The sequence below is a fragment of the Alternaria rosae genome, assembly GCF_020736505.1.
Source record: "Alternaria rosae strain MPI-PUGE-AT-0040 chromosome Unknown BKA58scaffold_8, whole genome shotgun sequence".
Classification (NCBI taxonomy): Eukaryota; Fungi; Ascomycota; class Dothideomycetes; order Pleosporales; family Pleosporaceae; genus Alternaria; species Alternaria rosae.
This window is the reverse complement of record NW_025763577.1, coordinates 452503-470412: the sequence shown is the minus strand read 5'-3', so window position 1 is coordinate 470412 and position 17910 is coordinate 452503. Positions and strand designations below refer to the sequence as shown.

General features: G+C 54.6%; 6 protein-coding genes across 6 annotated transcripts; 2 read left to right on the top strand and 4 right to left on the bottom strand.

Moving 5' to 3' along the window:
• Nucleotides 1-792: 792 nt before the first annotated feature.
• BKA58DRAFT_404102 (uncharacterized protein) lies at nt 793-2221 on the top strand (the record flags this gene model as incomplete). Its single annotated transcript, XM_046171824.1, has 5 exons — nt 793-805; nt 875-892; nt 1224-1523; nt 1747-1832; nt 1883-2221. 5 exons carry the CDS (start codon nt 793-795, stop codon nt 2219-2221), a joined length of 756 nt encoding a protein of 251 aa, XP_046022459.1.
• Nucleotides 2222-2821: 600 nt separating this feature from the next.
• BKA58DRAFT_422854 (uncharacterized protein) lies at nt 2822-3965 on the bottom strand (the record flags this gene model as incomplete). The annotated part of the gene is made up of 1 exon (XM_046172840.1): nt 2822-3965. Exon 1 carries the CDS (start codon nt 3710-3712, stop codon nt 2822-2824), a length of 891 nt encoding a protein of 296 aa, XP_046022458.1. The 5' UTR covers nt 3713-3965.
• Nucleotides 3966-4670: 705 nt separating this feature from the next.
• On the bottom strand, nt 4671-5770 carry BKA58DRAFT_320620 (aldehyde reductase 1; the record flags this gene model as incomplete). Its single annotated transcript, XM_046167774.1, has 3 exons — nt 4671-5015; nt 5067-5667; nt 5724-5770. The coding sequence occupies 3 exons, from the start codon at nt 5768-5770 to the stop codon at nt 4671-4673; spliced, it is 993 nt and encodes a 330-aa protein (XP_046022457.1).
• An 849-nt stretch (nt 5771-6619) lies between these two features.
• BKA58DRAFT_389654 (sterol-sensing domain of SREBP cleavage-activation-domain-containing protein) lies at nt 6620-10951 on the bottom strand (the record flags this gene model as incomplete). Its single annotated transcript, XM_046170765.1, has 2 exons — nt 6997-10951; nt 6620-6940 (listed from the first exon to the last, which is right to left on the bottom strand). Coding segments are annotated over exons 1-2 (3827 nt in total), but the record flags the coding sequence as incomplete, so codon positions are not given.
• Nucleotides 10952-11244: 293 nt separating this feature from the next.
• On the bottom strand, nt 11245-14726 carry BKA58DRAFT_320309 (armadillo-type protein; the record flags this gene model as incomplete). Its single annotated transcript, XM_046167762.1, has 3 exons — nt 11245-12130; nt 12310-14629; nt 14681-14726. The coding sequence occupies 3 exons, from the start codon at nt 14724-14726 to the stop codon at nt 11245-11247; spliced, it is 3252 nt and encodes a 1083-aa protein (XP_046022455.1).
• Nucleotides 14727-15625: 899 nt separating this feature from the next.
• Nucleotides 15626-17880, top strand: BKA58DRAFT_404098 (ser/Thr protein phosphatase family protein; the record flags this gene model as incomplete). Its single annotated transcript, XM_046171823.1, has 3 exons — nt 15626-15634; nt 15697-15862; nt 15917-17880. 3 exons carry the CDS (start codon nt 15626-15628, stop codon nt 17878-17880), a joined length of 2139 nt encoding a protein of 712 aa, XP_046022454.1.
• Nucleotides 17881-17910: the final 30 nt, after the last annotated feature.

Genomic DNA, 17910 nt, shown 5'->3' with positions numbered 1-17910 from the left:
AGTTTGTCTGTCTCTCAAGTCATCTCCCAAAGACACGTATATGGAACTGCTATTTTGCATCTTTAGGAAGATCTTGCCTCTTCGTGTCGTCGCGTACTGGACTCGCTATAAAGTCCCGTTAGTCAAGAAGTTTGAGACCTCGCTGTTTATATATTGATTTACAAAGCGGCCTTCAGATGCTACTCGTTGCATTTTGGATCAACACCACTACCGTCACATTGATCACTGACCCATATGTAGTAATTTCGTCGTAGTTTTATATCGAGCCAGCAGATATGCGAGTGATGATGCGAATTAAAAACAGCAAAGTGTTCAGCAACGCTTGCGCAAGTACGAGGTAGTAAAACTCTCATAGGTCAGGTATTCACTGGTCTGAGCACTTTCACGTAATATGCGGGCGCTAGGGCCGATGTCGTACGCAAGGCATTCATTTCGAGCCCTAGTCGCTCTGTAGTTCATAACTACTGACGGAGTCAGTACCCTGTTCTCTACACCGATCGTCCTTACACTCAACTACCAGCTGAGTATTCTGTCAGCCACCCGCCCATAAGGTTCATCGCTCGAAAGGCCTACCGCCCGCACAACGCGGATTGCAGACCTTGAAGATTTACTCCAGGCCAAAGCGCGCCAGTCCCATGGCCTCTCCCGGACGGGCCACCAGCCTCCAGTCAGCCCGCTATTCTGGGGTTCGTCAGTGTCCAGACTCCCTCTGCCGCCCACTACCGAAGTCGCTGGTTTCCTCCACAGTGTGATCGATACTCGACCCTCATAACCACGACGCGCTGATTCGACATGGCGGGCCAAGGTAAGAAGAGGAACATCGACGATGAGGATGTACCGTGAGAGAGTCGACGAAAAGTGCTCAAGCTTGCAGACGAAGGAGAGCCACTCCGTAAGTAAATCACTCGCTAGATGTCATAGTACGACCGTAAAAGCCAAGAGCTCTTTACTAATATCATATTAGAATTAGCAAAGGTCAATCATGTTTTTGGGTTTAGGAGAGTCGACATGTTCTAGCGTCGCTACTTCGAAGAGTGGTACATCTTCGATCGCCCCGGACACTGCATTGGCGACTGGAAGGATGGCTGTAGCACCGGCTGTCTCGATGTCCTTGCTCGACCGCATGACAAGCCATCGTATTGCCGACCTATCTAATTTTCCCCCGGAAAACGAAGGCAGGCCTGACATTTGAGGGTTGCTGAAATAGTTGACATCTTTGGAAGAATGCGGTGAAGTAAGGGAGAAGATACCAGAGGCGGAACTCAAGAACATCACCACCGGCACAATCATCTGGGAGGTCACTGCTGACGAAACTACGAACGTTAATGCCAAAATCGCCAGGTCAGACTGTTTCCCAACTTTCGACGGTCTTTATTGCGTGAAGGACGCGCCCTGGATTGTTCTTTTCAAGAATGAAGAGGAAGCGAGTCTCGAATGCTTGAGGATGACCCGACACGGCGGCGACGGCAGTTCGAAATTGACACCAACGCAGCTTGCCCAGACAATGCGTGTACTGTATCCGGGTATGAAGGATAACTCAAACGTTCATGGGCTTCCAGTCGTGCCAGGACTCCCAGGCAGGCGACAGGATGTCGCTTATCAACATGAACGAGATAAGGACTTTCCGCGCTACGAAAGATACACTCATCTGGGGCAAACTGTATCCGGGCTCGGTGTTGTTCTTCTTGAAAGAATACATGAGCCGCTTTGAGGCGAAGGTTCAGGCTGTACTAGACGAGGTTTAAGCTGAAATTGACACATCTCTTGATGAGGCAGCTCCAGCCGTTGAGCGACTACCCGGACAGCTTGAGCTAGAGCATGGGCCCCCATCGGTATGTTCGCTGAAATCCATCTTGGTTGTCAAGCTTACTAACCATCCCAGACACGTTCTCAACACACTTGCTGTAGTGAACCCGGTCCTTGCAATTGCACTAACGACAAGGCAGCCGGGGTACCATTGAGCAAGAGCATGGTGGGGTATGCGACGAGTATTGATTTAAGACGAACGGGGAAGCATGACCTACCGATACGGCGTATATCGGTATATGGGGTATATGGAGTGTTAGACGCTTACGTTAAATCTTTGTCCCACTTTGTCTGGGAATGCGACATAGGAAGGGTGGAGTACAGGCACGCAAAACTCTCGGTGAGCTCAGTAACAGCTGCAAGTCTTTGTCAGCAGATTCTTTCAGCATGCTTTCGCATGGCAATAGGGGAGTAGAGTAGGGTATGGTAACCAGAGCTCTTAGCGAGCTTACGCATGAAAAGCCTATCTGGTAATCATATCAATGTTTCGCGTTGTACTTCATAGATGAAGTATCACACGTAGCCTTCATAAGCTTTCATAATTCCATGATGCAGCTTGCGAGAAATGAGTGATTATGATGAGTTTGATGATGAAAGCGATGAAGGCTGATGAGTTGAAGACGTAAACCGGGCAAGAAGCCCCTGCGCAAGTGCGCTAACACGAACGGAAGCCACGATGATGTTGATCAAGCTAACCCGCGAATCCGTCGCGTTGCCGCTGCCAGATGCGCGACACGTCTTTGTTCTTCTAACAAGCATTCGTTATTCTATCGTGCTGGTTCATTCATTATTGAAGTCACATTTTCAGAAAAACTACATCCCGTAAGCTTCTGATTCTCCGACTGTCGCGACTAATCTAACAAAAGTCCAAAGATTCCATTAGATAATCCCCAAGGCGGGTTCCAAGTATGTCTAATTCCTCCAAAGTCTGCTCGACGCAAGACGCTAGCACCTTTCTCATTCCCGAAATTAACTCCGTCTCTTCACACTTGTCTCGACGCTCATCAAATTCCCACTAAGATCTATTCCGCATCTGACAAAACACGCAGTCCCGACAGTGTCGTTGCTGAATACGCGCTGTAGTATCGATAGGCTCTACTTCTTGGAGTATGGCTTGGTAGCTACCGCGCTCGGTCGCCCATTGTGTAGTCGCTTGCCAGATCGCAATATCGCTAATCGTTCTATCGCGGTCTTCGGTCTCGTTAATGGTGTCTGTGTTTGTGCTAACGACGCTGCGAGGTGGCAGGATGGGCAGGGCTTCGGGAGTGCTGTCTCCTAGTGAGACAGCTGCTGGGGGTGGTGAGCTTCCAGGCTGCTGTTGGCCGGGCGGGAGGAGCTTCTGTGGGACAGCTATTGGCACGCGAGGAGTGTATGTAGGTGTTGATGGTACGGTATCTGGGCTGTCTGTGCCGTTTAGCTTTCGCGCCTCTTTGACCGGAACAAGTCGATTGCCAGCGACATCGGCCCACGTGGTGCCCTGCGGCGCCGCAGCGGGATCTCTCGCAACGTATGGTTCTAGAGGTGGCGTGAAGAACGGCGCGTCTTCTTGCGCTGGCTCGTCGAAGTATCCTGGTTCGTCCTGCTCCACCTGTCCCAGTGACCGATTCGCTTGCCCTTGATCCCGCAGGTATCTCACCGACTGTCGCTGATTGTACATCTCCACTTTGAGAATGACGTTCGCTATGCGCGTCTGGTCTGTCTCCTCTTGAGCACGCGTTGCTTCGGCTTTGGTGCGGAAGCCGACGACGATCGTGGTAACATTGCTGTTCGGATAGACGTTCTTAAGACTTGTCGGATTGTAGTTTTCGTACATTCGTTTCAACTCCTCTGTCTCGGTGTAGCCGGGTACGTTCTTAACGAAGATGAGGTGCTCGTTCGCTGCCTTGGCGCCATTGTTCAGTGGCATCGTAACTGTTGCGCAGTGTGGGCGGGATTGTGGGGCTTTGGATTGTATTTGCGAATTTCTTGGTGGTGTAAAATCTTAGTCTGTCTAGATATATAAGCGATAGCGAGGCGCGGAAGTGAATGTGGTGCTAAGAATCGAGATGGTGCGTGTGTGTAAGAGAGAGGTGCAGGAGCACCCTGAAAGTTCTTGTGACGGTCGCGTATCAGATTGGCGAGTAGATACGGGTCTTTGACTGCTGCAGTATTGTTTCCACAGGTAGTTCTATTGCTGTCGCGGCAGGTGTAGTGGTGTAGGTGACGAAGTGATCATAGACGAATGACGCAGAGCACATCAGGCCCATAAAGTGCCGCGAGGATGTATTCGTCCTCATGGTACGCACGCAAACGGAAAAACTGAAGAGCAAGTGACTGGGAATCCCAAGGACGGTAACGAGACGTTTGAAGCCAGAAAATGATTAGTCGCGTCGTAATAGGCTCAACATGGCTCGACCAAGATCCAGAGCACCAGAAATCACAGAAAGCGACCTACAACACGCAGTCAAATAGCGAGATTAAGTTGCGGACATATCATCAACTAAGTCACAATGTAGTATGCAGTGTAAGACGTGAAGAGCGTAGACGCGGCGGAGTGAAGCGCGTTGATATTCGAGACCGGCACTACGTCATGAAGCCTATTCTAGCTTACCCGCGTGGCTTATCCCTGTCTTTTCGGGTCATCGCGCTCCACCCCCGATGAATCTTATCGATGTGCATCCTTACTCTGTGACTTCCGTCGTGCCCATGTTCTAGCAAAGTACGATGCATGGCTAGCTACATCAGATGAAGGTTGTGTATGAATGGTGATTTGTGTGCACAGGTTCATCCATCGCCATCGTATCTGGAAGCAAGATATATGGGGGGTATATATTCATTTATTCTATTATTCATTCCCACCTCCCTATCACCTCCACACCATCAATCTAAACCTTAACAACAACCTTATGCGGCGCGTCCTTCTCCTCAGGCTCACCAAAGATGTTAACAGGCCACCTCGGCTTGTTAGCAATGTAAGGAATGTTGAAGCGGCGGGGCTCCTTCTTGCCAATCTCCTCGACCTTGGCAAAGTCGTCTTCCGACAGATCAACCTCCTTGAAGTTCTCTTGGATGCGCGACGCGGTGACGGACTTGGGAATGACGGAGTGGCCGCCGACTTGGGCCCAGGCGAGGATGACTTGTGCGGGGGAGGCGCCGATGCGGGTGGCGATCTCCTTGATGGTGGGGTGCTGGACGAGGAGGGGCTCGCCGACCATGTTGTTGCCGAAGGCCTGGGGGTTTGTTAGTGTTTTGTTGGGGGAAGCAGAGGGGAAGCTGCTTACGGAGTACTCGGTGATGTGAATGTTCTTCTCCTTGCAGTACTGGATGAGCTCTGGCTGGAGGAGACGGGGGTGGCGCTCGATCTGGTTGGCGGCGGGGGTGACGCCAGTGCCGTCGATGATAGCCTGGAGGTGCTCCTTGGTGTGGTTGGAGACACCGACGGCACGCGCCTTCTCCTTGGGCAGCTGTGTCATGGCCTTCCATGTGTCGACGATGGAGACGTCGTTGAGCATCTTGACGTCCTCGCCCTCGAGAGGGAAGAGGTTGTTGTGGACATCGCCGCGCTCGTCGAAAGCGACGGGGAAGTGGACGAGGTAAAGGTCTAGGTAGTCGAGGCCAAGCTCAGCCAGGCAGTCGTCAAGAGCGCCGGGGACGTCCTTGGGGCGGTGCTGCGAGTTCCAGAGCTTGGATGTGATGAAGACGTCCTCACGCTTGAGGTTGGGGACCTCGCCGCCGAAAGCCTTCTTGAGGGCCTGAGCGATCTCCTTCTGGTTGCCGTAGACCTTGGCGAGATCAAGGTGGCGGTAGCCAGCCTTGAGGGCCTCGAGGACGGCGGCGCCGACCTGACCAGGTTCAGCCTGCCATGTGCCGAATCCAAGTTGGCTGGAAAGATTAGCAATTGATACGTATGTCTGCGGGGTGTTTGTTTGAGTACTCACGGAATGGCAGCGCCAGTGTTGAGAGTAACCTTCCTTCCGAGAGACATGTTTGCAATTGGTGAACTTGGGGTATCAAGAAGAAAAAGTAAAGAATTTGTGAGTGCTGAAATGCGGATGTTCTGGACCTTTAAACGTTGTCTGGGGAAAAAGTTGTCGGAGGTGGGATGGAGGGGTCGGAGACGTCACCGAGCCCCAGACGGCACCATCTCCATGTTTGGCAGCCGCCTCCGCGCATCAAGTATGTCCGACGGTCCACCTTACAGACTTCTGCGTCATGCATTGGTTCGCCTTCGCCAAAGTCGCGGTAGTCGTGTCTCAACAAGCATCATCCATCGGCGCTACGAAGTTGGAGAGGCTTAGGAGTATCTGCCGTCGATCTACCGCGGACACGTCGCGTCGCCATTGGTGGATGAAATGTGGCAAACGCGAAGTTTTTGTAGGCGGAGTTCAGGGACCGGGTCGCAAACGCCTATTGTCTTGTATAAGCGCGGGCATCATGCGGAAGAGCTATGGCGGCTGCATGTCAAGATGGGGTTGGCTTGGTGACATTGACGGTGACATGCGGATGGGACTGACCTCGGCGCATCAGACGGTTATATAAGCGACCCACTCTACAGCCACGTCGCCTTTCCACCGCGTTCTAGACATGTGAGTTCGCTATAGCCTTGACAATTCCATTGCTCACTGTATGCGCAGAACCATCATTGGGGGCCATACAAGCATCAAGGCACATTACAACGCATTAGACAACATAAATGTCTTGCTGTCTTTAATATGATCAAATTAATCCAATAGCGATATCATACAGCTTCATTCGAAAGCTGGAAACGGATCCACTGCTTCATCCCCCTCCCTCTCTTGATTGCGGCACTCGACTCATACCCCACCTCCCTCATTCAAAAACCCAAACCAGAAAAAACGCCTTCCATGCATCCCAAGCCAAAAAAAGTCTGAACCCCATATCCTTAGAACATGCTACACCAATGCTTTCCCAAGAGACCATGGTCCTAGTCATCGCTGTCATACTCGTCATCTTCGGCGAGTAAAGCAGGGTACTGACGGCGCCGTAGGTCTTGTTCGAGACCGCCATCACTTTCTGGGTCGACGTAGCCTCCACCGCCTACAAGCGATAGTAGTACAGGGAGCAAAATCAGTGCGTGGGTGGACGCCCAAAGAACAAGGGCGACCCAGACGCGGAAGTAATAGATTTCGAAGATCTGGAGAGTTATTAGAATGGGGAACGGAAGGGAAAGCGGGGATGGCGACAACGTACCTTACTCCTAGTGAAAGCCAAAACACCCACGCCCAAGATCTTGGTGATGGTGATGCCGCTGATGACGCTACTTGCCACGTTGACCATAGCAGTCCAAGCGCGGGCATCACGACCGCGGAAGCGGTGTCGTGGTGCCTTCTCCATGGTAGCGCGGCTGGGGAAGGTGAATGCACGGGCAATGTGCGCTGTGAACTCAACGCTGATACCGACGCAGATGATGAGGTTGACGAGCGAGACGGCGTTGAGAGATACGCCGAGGACAGCCATGGAGCCGATGATGGCAGAGACTGTCATGCCGACTACGAGGGTGACGACGAGACCAGTGGCAAGGGAGCCGAGCATGATGGTGGTGATGACGAGGACTGCGGCGAGGGCGGACCCGATTAGGGCGCCGGCTAGACGAACGATGGTTGTGTATTGGTCGAAGAAGATGTAGAACTTGGAGTAGGGGAAGACTTCTGTATCGACGTCCTTGGAGATCTCTTTCGAGATGCGACGTGCGGCGGTGTAGGCAGAGATAAAGTCACTCTGCGAGCGGAGAGGCGTGTGTGAAGTGCGGAAGTGGGATGCGGGGATGGTAAGGTGCTTCGAGTCGATGACTAGAGCGTCAGAGTAAGCGGCCTTTCCACCTAGTGGGCAGTCTTCAGTAGTCGGTGCATCAATCCAGAGTTGAAGATAGTGGATGAACTCCTCGCCTTCGGGCATGCCCGACAGAGTCATGTTCCAAGGTGGTTGACGGCCCTGGAAGCACGGCTTGCCCTTTTCGTCGACGCAGCACTTCTCGTTCTCGGGGTTAAGCCATAGGAAGAAGTCATCGAGCCAGTTAGCGGCCGAAGCTGCAAGATGTGAGACCTCAGGCCGCTTGCGCTCTGCTTCGATGATGTTGGCTAAGCTCTCTCGATCGCAAGTGGAGAAGCGTCCACAAAGCTCCTTTTGAGGCTTCCGCTCGGTAACGTTCAGCTCCTTGGTGACAAAGTAGACTGGCGGGCCGACGTCGAGGTAGTCGTACAGATCATTAAAGTAAGGAATAAGATAAGAATCGCTGGGGATGGCAATGCGTTGATCAAGGCCTAGCTCCACACTTGGGAAGAGGGCAAGACCGGCCGTGAAGATTCCGAAGAATAGCGCAATGATGCCGACCTTTGTCTTCTTTCCCAAAATCGCTGGAGCATACGTCTTGCGGATGAATCGCTGGAGTGCGCCTTCCTCGCCAGCGCCGTATCCCATACCACCGTTAAGGTAGCCAGGATCAGCACGACCAACACGAACACACGGGAAACAGTCGGCTCGGTTGTTTTCCACACGTTGCTGGTTCAGGGCGAGGACAGCAATGAACATGGTGACTTGAAGGATAGCGTTGATGAAGACGGCGCCTGCAGCGTACGCGGCGAAGTTTCGTACGGCAGGCATCCCTACGGCACACCCAAGAGCGAATGCGGTGGTCTCTGTGAGCGCAGAGAGTAGAATCGAAGGGCCCATGCGTCCAAGTGCTCGTGATACACGTTCTGGGATGCTACCCTCGGGGTGGCTGATGTTGATGCGCTCAAACTCGTGCACAATGAGGAAGATGTTGTCAACACCAACAGCCAGTACGAGGAACGGAATGACCTCTGCAATGATCAGGGTGACTTTGATACCAGCTGCTGAGAAGAGTCCGACAGATGCAGATACAGACATGAGCACAATCAAGATGCCGACAGTACCGAGCATGAACTTGGACTGCACAAACGCGTTCGCTGGGTTGCGAAGAACGGATCGTACGGTAAGCGTGGTAGAGCCCAGAGCCAGGGATGCGTACAGGAACATGATGATGTAGCTGATGACCACGATCTTGGCATCCGTGTTGGTGCTCTTACTCAACTCCTGCTCAAGACTGACCTCAGTGTTGAAACTCAGTCGGAGACCTCTCTTGTGAGCTTCATCAGATACGAACTTGAGGTAGTTCTTCATCTCGTTCTCAAAGTCCATGGCGCGCTGTTCTTCTGGGGTGCCCTTGGGGAAATTCTGCACAACCCATGTAACGACGAGCGCTTTGGCGTCCAGAACGGTGTCGTTGACGCCACCAAAGAGAAGATGAGGGTCGAGCGGCTGCTGGAAGGTTGGCAAGCACTGAGAAGGGTTGTCGACACATTGCAGTAGGTCGTCTTGCCAGCTGTCGGGTGAAACATTGGCAAAATCGCCTTGGAAGTATCCAGTCACAGACTGAACAACGCAGTCGTCGCCTACTGGCTTGAAGCAGACCTTGTCCAGAGTCACGCCGTGCTCGTAAGACTTGAGACGCTGGATCTGGTTCTCTACGCCGAACCACCAATCCAAAGTCTCGTAACTGAGAACGGGTCCGGCTTCTCCGTGGGTATCGTTGACAAGGAAAGCCTGTTCAGCACGGAAGAAGGGGCCGAATTTCTCATCGAAGAAGGTCTTCTCCTGCGCGGCAGCGGAATCAGGAGAGACCCATAGATTGACAGGGTCGGTTTCGATCTGGAAGCGTAGCCATCCCAAGCTCATCAGACCAACCACAATGACGCTAGTGACGATGGTAATGGCAGGGAAGCGAGCGCAGATGTAACCAAGACGGCTGAACATGCGATCGCACCACGTGTTGATGAAGTAGTGTTTGGTGGGGCGATCCAACATGCCAACGTTGTGTACGATATCGCCCTCATCCTCATCGTCGCTAGGGCTCGTGTCCTGCAACAGGCGCATACGCTCGGTCTTGTGTTTCGAGTGATTCTTGTAAGCGACGTGACCTGCGACAGCAGTGCAGAGCAAGCCGAGGAAAAACGAGTAGATGATGATGACAGCGAAGGATAGGCAGGGCAGCAGACCGACGTGGCATTGCTTCTCCTCTTGCACTTCGGGTAGTTCAGTGCATGATCCACCACAGTCGAGGCAGGCGCAACGATACTTCTCGTCGTCAGTGTCGCATGGGTAGGCGTGCTTGTTCATCGCATCCATTCCAGGGAACTCGTCTTCGCTGGGCCGGGGAAAGTTGATCTGGAAGGGCGAACCCAAAAACTTCTTGTCGCCCAGGAACTTTAGGAACTGTGTGTAGTTCTTCGCGCCACCTCCAATAAAGTCCATAGCTTTGCCGTTTGTCGCACCGAACTTGACATCCTTACAGCTGTCGTAGAAGGTTGAGGCGTACTTGTCGGATACCAGGTTGTCTAGTTCGGTGACTAGGTACTTGTCACCTTTGGGCTCGGTTCGCGTTACGTTGATGAATGTGGATTGGTCGGGAGAGCAGGTGAATGTGCAGAAGAGGTTGTAGAAGTTCTCCTTGCAGGCAGGGCATGCGTTGATGATAGGCGTGGCGCGGTCGAGGTTCGTCTTGAGGGCGTCAAGCTGATCTTCGTCACAGCAAATGTCGGTGTCTGACCACTGACTGCCGCAAATGTCGACCAGCTTCTTCCGCACATCGCTGTCCGGCGTCTTCGCCGGGCCGTTGTCAGGGCAGGGCAGCTCTGACCCAAAGAAGCTCTGCTTCCCGCATTGCCCGCGGATCGCGCACCTTCCCTTCTCGTGTTTCGATGTCAGATCCGGTCCTGCAAGAGCTGATCCAGTGAGGATGGAAAGCAGGCCAAACGTCATGGCCTTCCATCCTCGCGTGCTTCGCTGCACCATCTTGTGCGATGCGCCTGAGCGCTGAGACCGAGCGCGACGCGGTATCGTATGAAGAGCTAGATGCGATCGGATATTGAAGAGTGCGAAGGAATCGACGATGTAAGGGCGATGGTAGGCGATGGGCGGGGAGGACTACACGTTCGAGCCGAGGTGGCGGGTGAAGCTGTCGGGAGCTATGTACGAGGCGAACGCGATCCAGGAGCGTCTAGCACTCACGCGCTTTCGTGGAGCTAGTGAGGGAATGCGCAGGAACTGGAATAGTGTTGCAGAGGAACGGTTCGCTGCAGAGAGTGTAGGAGTTGTTATGAGGCATGGGCGCACAGGCAACCGCAAGTGTCTGGGGTGCAGACGTCACTGCTCCAGCTTGGATAAATGGCGCGCGCCGGCTCAGGAACCAGAAGCATGGGCCCCTTGTCACGCGTCTCAGCCACCCAACACCAAACCACATGCTGAAGGTCGTCACGGTCTTCATTACATTCAAGTTCAGTGCAATCTGTATATTGAACATTCATTCATGTGCATGGTATCGTAAATCCGTATCTATATCCCATCCTACCATCCCATGCCTAAATCCTTCACGTGTGTCTTTCGACGGGTATCCCTCTCTTTTAGCAAAACGAAACCTTCCTACTTGCGCAGATGCTGCACCAGCTCGACAAGCTGCGAGCGCGTCTCGTCCTCGAGCTGGTCCTCAGGCGGGCCGAGAACCTTCTCGAACACGGGCATCAGCGTAGATGTGAGCTGCTGCACCGTTGGCTCGTTGAGTTGATAGAGCTTGACAATCATGCCGAACACAGGCTTGTTCTCCTCGTAGTCCTCGCGCAGAGGCAGGAGCTGCACCAAGCGGGGCAATACCTCGGCAATGGGAAGCTTGCTAGGGTGTTTCGCGATGAACCTGCTGACGCATCCAGCCGTGTTGTCGAGAAGACGGGCTTGGTCCTGAGCATCGAGCAGAGGCTCAAGCTTGGAGAAGATGGTAGGCAATGACTTGAGGATCTCGTCGTCATTGGTCGTCATCTCGCACAGGAGGCCAATGCCGTAGACAGCGTTAGACTTGGTCTCTGGGTCCTCGTCTGACAGGCGGTGTAGGAAGAGCTTCAGCATGCTAGTGGTGTACGGAGTGCAGGCGGCACCCATGTTACCGACACACTCAGCAATAGCGCCAACGGCAGCGCTTCGCTCGGTGGATTCCTGGCTGCTGGCGTACTTGACGATGGGCTTTTCGAACATCTTCCACAGTTCAGCGAACTGCTCGCCAAGTGCAACAGAGAGACAGGTGACGGCCTCAAGAGCTGTCTCAATGACGAGCCAGTCGTACTCAGAGGATTCATCCATGATCTCCTCCTCAGCCTCGTCGCCTAGATCCTGCTGGCAAGGGTGACGCTTGGTGATGACGGCAAGCAGGTGCTGGCAAAGATCAGGTACAACGGTGCCGTTGTCGGTCAACAAGATAGCCGGTCCGCAGACTTTGAGGGTAGCCGCGACATCACGGTTGATGTCAGTGACAGTGCCACTGGAGAACGTTAGCCAGATTCTCATTCATACATCATGTATATGTGATAGTGTTGAGAGTTGCTCAGTCGTGATTTCGCTTTCACCTCAAGTGCACTTTGGCATCGGAGTGAGCTGGGATTAACGACAGTTGTGTCATCTTTGCAGGGTGTGTCAGAAAGGAAAAGAGAGTGTACATACCGGTCCATCTCGTCTTGCCAGATTGTCATGGTGGCAGTCATGACGAGGTTGCCCAGCTTCTTCAGCTCATCGGGAATGTCCACCTTGAGAGGAAGACCAGGTTGCCACTTGGCCATACCATCGCCCTCAGCCATACCGAAGAGACAGGCAAAAGTGCGCCAGAGCGTACTGATAGCAGCCTTGCGAATACCCTCGTATGAGTGGTCGACAAGTTCGAGCAGCTTAGTGACTGTCGACTCCATGTAAGGGATAAATTCACGGCGAGTGTGAGTGATGATGTCTCCGAAGACTTCAGCCGCGATCTCCTTCTCCATGGCAACAGCGCTGACGCCCTCAAGGTCATCCCAGTCATCGTCGTCATCACCGGCCATGAGAGCTTCGTTCAGGTCGCTATCATCGTCGTCGTCATCGCTAGCAGCTGCGACCTTGATCTTTTGGCCCTGGATAGTAACTTCTTGGCCGGCCAGGTCTGCCGCCTCCTCACCGAACTCGAGATCAAGGTTGGTCTCCTCCTGCTCAAGGCAGTCATTGAGCCCCTTGACGATGCCGGCAAGATACTTCGCGAAACCCTCCTCGTAGACCTTGGCCAATACACTCCAGAGGATGTAGCTGGTCTCCCTGAGACGGGGGTGGTCCAAGTGGAGAGCTTCCTCGGAAGCTTCCATCAGCGGCAGAACGTATGGTTCGAAAGGCTCAGGGCCGACAGCGGACGCAATCTTGGCCATGGAATCACAAGTGACACCGCGAAGGTCGAGCTCGTCTTGGCTGTCCTTGATCCTCACGTATGGCGAAAGCTCTTGCATGGTCTGGGCGAAGAAGGGGATGAAGGCCTTCTCAGCAGCAGAGGCGATGGAGCCAACGGCACCGATAGCTGCGCTCTTCACCTTGAGGTCTTCGTGGTGGAAGAGCTTGCTGAAGCGTGGGATGAGTTCAGGCACGTACTTGCCGGCATCCTCTGGCTCGAGACCCTCGATGAGAGAATCGATAGCATGGCAACTACCACGGACAATAGAAAGGTTACGCTCGTCATCCGAACCCTGCATGTTGTTGGCGGCAAGGTCGAAGTTCTTGATCATGGCGGGGATCAGGCGCGCGTGCTCCTTGCCAACGTCCTCGGCCAGGTCGTCAGCCAAGCGAGCGACACCGTTAAGAGCGGCGGCTCGGACTTTGAGCTCAGGGTCCTCCAACAAGTGCAGGACCATGGGCATGATTTCGTTAAGCTGGGTAGCAATGAAGTCAGGCGCGCCTTCGACACACATGCCAAGAGCCAGAATACCGGCTTGACGGTAGTCGGGGTTCTGCGACTGGAAGTAGTTGCCAAGGTTCTTAAGAAGAGGGATGACAACTTGGCTGGGAGGAAGGCTTGAGGCAAGGATGTCGAGGAGTCCAAGAGCGGAGCGGGCAGGAGTGACATCCTCCTCCTCGCTGGAGAGCTCACCGAGCTCAGTGACGATGTGGAGAGCCTTCAGGGTCATCTCCTCACCGATCCTCAGACCCTGCACCTTGAGCTTCCTGTAGCGAACGCATTGCATGAGGAATGCGAGCGCCTGAGAACGGTAGTCATCTTCGACGTTGGTGCTTGACGCAAGCTCGAGCATGAAGCGGACGAGATCGCCGAAGTGCTTTGCCAGAAGCGCGGACTCGCAGCCAAGAAGAGTCTGGAAGACCTCGAAAGCTTGCATAGCGCGGTCCTCGTCACCCTCATCGACAGTAGCCTTCAGAACGTTGACCATGCCGGGGATGGACTCTTGGAATAGAGCAAGCTCCTTGGGGCTCTCGTCGGGCTCAAGCAACATAGCTAAGCGACTGAGACCAAGCATGGTGTTGATCCTGACTTCAACGCTCTGGGGGTCTTGGATGGTGGAGCTGAACAGCTTGTACAGATCGGCTTGCTTGCCGGGGAACGAGTCGCCCGCTGACTCAAGCGTGGTGAAGATGATATATGTACCGACTTCACGGTGGCGCGCCTCGTTGCTCGTGGCAGCCTGTTGGAGGTAGCCAGGCAGGTCAGCCCACTCGCCATCTTCGAAATCTTGCGACGCGATGGCCGAGATGACGCGGGCAGCAGAGTGCCGTGTGAGAGTCACGTCCTCGTTCAGTGTGAACTGGAACAGCTGATTGCGGAGAGAGTTCTTCTGGTCCGCAGGCAGGTTGGCCCAGTGCTTCGTCACCAGCTTCCTAGCCTCGACGGCCGCCAGTTGGCGGAGTTGAGGCTTAGGGTGACCGCAGAGGATCTGAAGGAGGGCATTGAGAGAGGCGGGTGAGTTGTAGTAGTTCTTGTTGAGGGTAGAGGTAGCGGATTTGACACGCTCGGTGTCGGCTGGAGAATGTCAGTACAGGTTCTGTGGTAGAGCGGGGTTGGGTAACATACGCTCCATGAGGCCCTCGAGCAGCTGGACAAACTGTTGCTCGTCCATGGCGATGCTCTCACAGTGTAGTTATGTAGAAAGCAAGGCTGTGGTGATCTATCGCGGGGCAGCGAAGACCTTTGATATTTACAGTTGTGAAAAGAGCGCCGCTCGATAGAAGAAGGTGGGATTTCAACTTTTTTAGTGGGTCCAAAAATTAGGGTCCAAAAGTTAGGTAAGCCGGCTCACCGACCAATGGCAAACGAGCGCGGCAAACTCGAGAAGCAAACGCTGCACGAGCACGTAGCAGCGCGGAAAGCCTTGAGTGGGGACGCTCCTTTCGGTGTCCCTGTTGGCTAGTGGTCGTAGAGTCCGACCTGGTGCGTCGGTAGACTGCGCTGGAGATCGACTGTGCGAGCTGGCATAGGTTCTGGAGCTCCAGCATTAAAGCTGCTTCGTGTGACGAACGAAGAAAAGCCCCATGGAGGAAGTAGTCTGTGAAATGCCATCATTTGAAGTGGGTGACAGCTCTTCAGGTAGCTAGGAGACGAGGCGGCGATGGCTGGCAGTGATGCCTTGTTCTTGCCAGGAGGTAATGCAGAGGGAAGCCATCTTGTCGGAAGCTTCCGTGACAAGAACGAGATGAAGAAACAGCGATACAATGAGGTAGCAGGTTTCAATGGATGGAGGAAGCTGGGGGAGCTGGAGATGTAGAGGTTCCAGACAGCTCCAACGCGACTTGATAGGACGCGCTAGGCCAGGGTCTGTGCGGCGGAAAGCTGTTAGCAAAAACAGAAGGAGCAACGGCAGACAAGACAACTCGCCGCTGCCATCACTAAAGAGGAGGCTCTTCCACTACATTCTCTCTTACCCCGAAATTGTAATACCCCACCCCATCTCCGCCGCCCACCCCAGCCACCTGTATACCTCACCAGGACACGTTGCTCGACCCCTCCGCCTCCGACTCCATGGCTTCAGTATGTCTGGCAATTGCCGCCCCAATCTGACAACATGTGACATCGATACTGACTCCAACCAGCAAGCTCCTAACCAGCCGCGCCCTTACCCAGGCAACTACCTCCCTAATGGCGGCGCTCCCGGTGGTCCCTCAGGCCCAGCGCCTGGAGCTGTTCCGCTGCTCCCTAACCAGGGCCGCGTGATCCAGCAGGGAAGCGTGCGAGTGCTGTGCATTGCAGATGTCCGAGGTGAGGGCGACAACAACACCATAACTGCAATTCCATCTTGCTAACGCCAACTAGGAAACCTGCAATCGCTCAACCAGCTCGCTGCCGACGCCCGCGCAAACTACATCATCCACACCGGCGACTTTGGCTTCTACGATGACCGTTCGCTCGATCGCATCGCCGAGAAGACTCTCAAGCACGTGGCCCAATACTCACCGCTGTTGTCAGATGCAGTTAAGCGCTCCATCGCATCAGCCCCTCCCCAACCGCCCATCAAAGAGCGCTTCGCACGGGAGCACCTGCCACTCTCAGAACTGCCCCTCTTCCTCAACAAGACATACACCCTGAACGTGCCAGTATACACGGTGTGGGGTGCTTGCGAAGATGTTCAGGTACTGGAGAAGCTGCGATCGGGCGAGTACAAGGTGGACAACCTGCACATCATCGATGAGGCGCATTCGCGGCTGCTCGATGTAGGTGGCGTCAAGCTACGACTGCTCGGTCTCGGTGGTGCTGTCGTCATGCACAAGCTCTTCGACAACGGCGAGGGCAGGACGACCATTGCAGGTGGACAGGGTACCATGTGGACTACCCTGCTACAGATGGGCGAACTAGTCGACACAGCCAACCGCGTATACGATCCGACCGAAACCCGCATATTCGTCACCCACGCATCTCCCGCTCGCGAAGGTCTGCTCAACCAGCTGTCCGTCACGCTCAAGGCCGACTTCTCTGTCTCCGCTGGTCTGCATTTCCGCTACGGTAGCTCCTACAACGAGTTCAGCGTCAACCCCACACTCGACCACTACCGCGGAAAGCTCGCCGCATCCAAGGCCTCGTTCAACGACGTGTGGGATACGGTCAAGACTGAAGTCGAGCCTGCGGTCGCTGATAGCGAGTCTCAACAACGTCTACTGGCACTGGCACTTGAGATAGTAAACAAGATGCCAACTGTAGCCAACGGCGGAAACCCATTCGGCGGTCCAGCTCCTGGTCCTCAGAGCGGCCAGATCGACGAGAGCGCTTTCAAGAACATGTGGAACTTCAATCTTGCAGATGCTGCCTACGGTTGGCTCGTACTGGATATTGACAATGGCAGAATTGGTACTGAGATGAGGGCCCAGGGTTTCAACTTCGCTCACCGAGGTGGAAAGGTCGCACCTGGCCAGACTCAGCCTGCAGCTGCAAACACTAGCACTGGTCCCCCAGCTGCAGTAAATCCCAGCCCTTCCGCGCAGCCATCGCCTGCTCCAGGTCGTTCAGCTGGACCACCAGCGAACGCTCCTCAGCAGCCCCGCCCTGCCGTTGCGACCCCGCCGGTTCCTCAACAGCAGAAGCAGAATGCCGGCCAGGCTGCACGGACCGGACCCTCGCCCGCCCCCGCTGCTACACCCAAGGAGCCCCTCAAGGCCGCCACACCCCAGCCTCCGGCCAACAACACGGCAGCAAATGCCGCTGCTGAAAAGTCCATTCCAAGCGAGGTCAAGCCCAATGGCACCGGCGCGCCAGAGAAGGCTACATCCCCAGCTCCCCGGGAACCCGTCGAGCGCAAGGAGAGCAAGGGTCTCTTCATTGCCGGTGTAAAGGACGAAGAAGAAGCCAAGGGCCTGCTCGCCGAGGAAGACAGGTCCAAGGTCGAGAAGATGGAGAAGATCAAGCACTTCTTCGTTGCCCACTTCGCTACTTCGCAGGACATGCACGGTGCGCTCCGTCGCGTTGCGGATGATGTCAGGAACGCTAGGGGCGGTCCAGACAACAAGACCGTCAAGGTGTACAACGAGCGTGGCCCTGGTCCCAACCAGCCTAGGTACGGAGCCGGCAGCTGGCAAGCCAGCACCCGTGGTGGCGTCTCAGGCGGCGGCTACCGAAGTGGAGGTGCCTCAGACAGTGAGGGCGGTCGCGGCGGTCGCGGAGGCCGTGGCGGTGCTTCTCGCGGTGGACGAGGAGGCGAGCGAGGCGCACGCGGAGGCCGTGGAGGAAGGGGATCATTCAGGGGTGGTGAAGGTGCTCCCGCAGCATCAACAGGAGGCGAGTCATAAACGCTGCCTGACCGCACCTCCACACCCTCG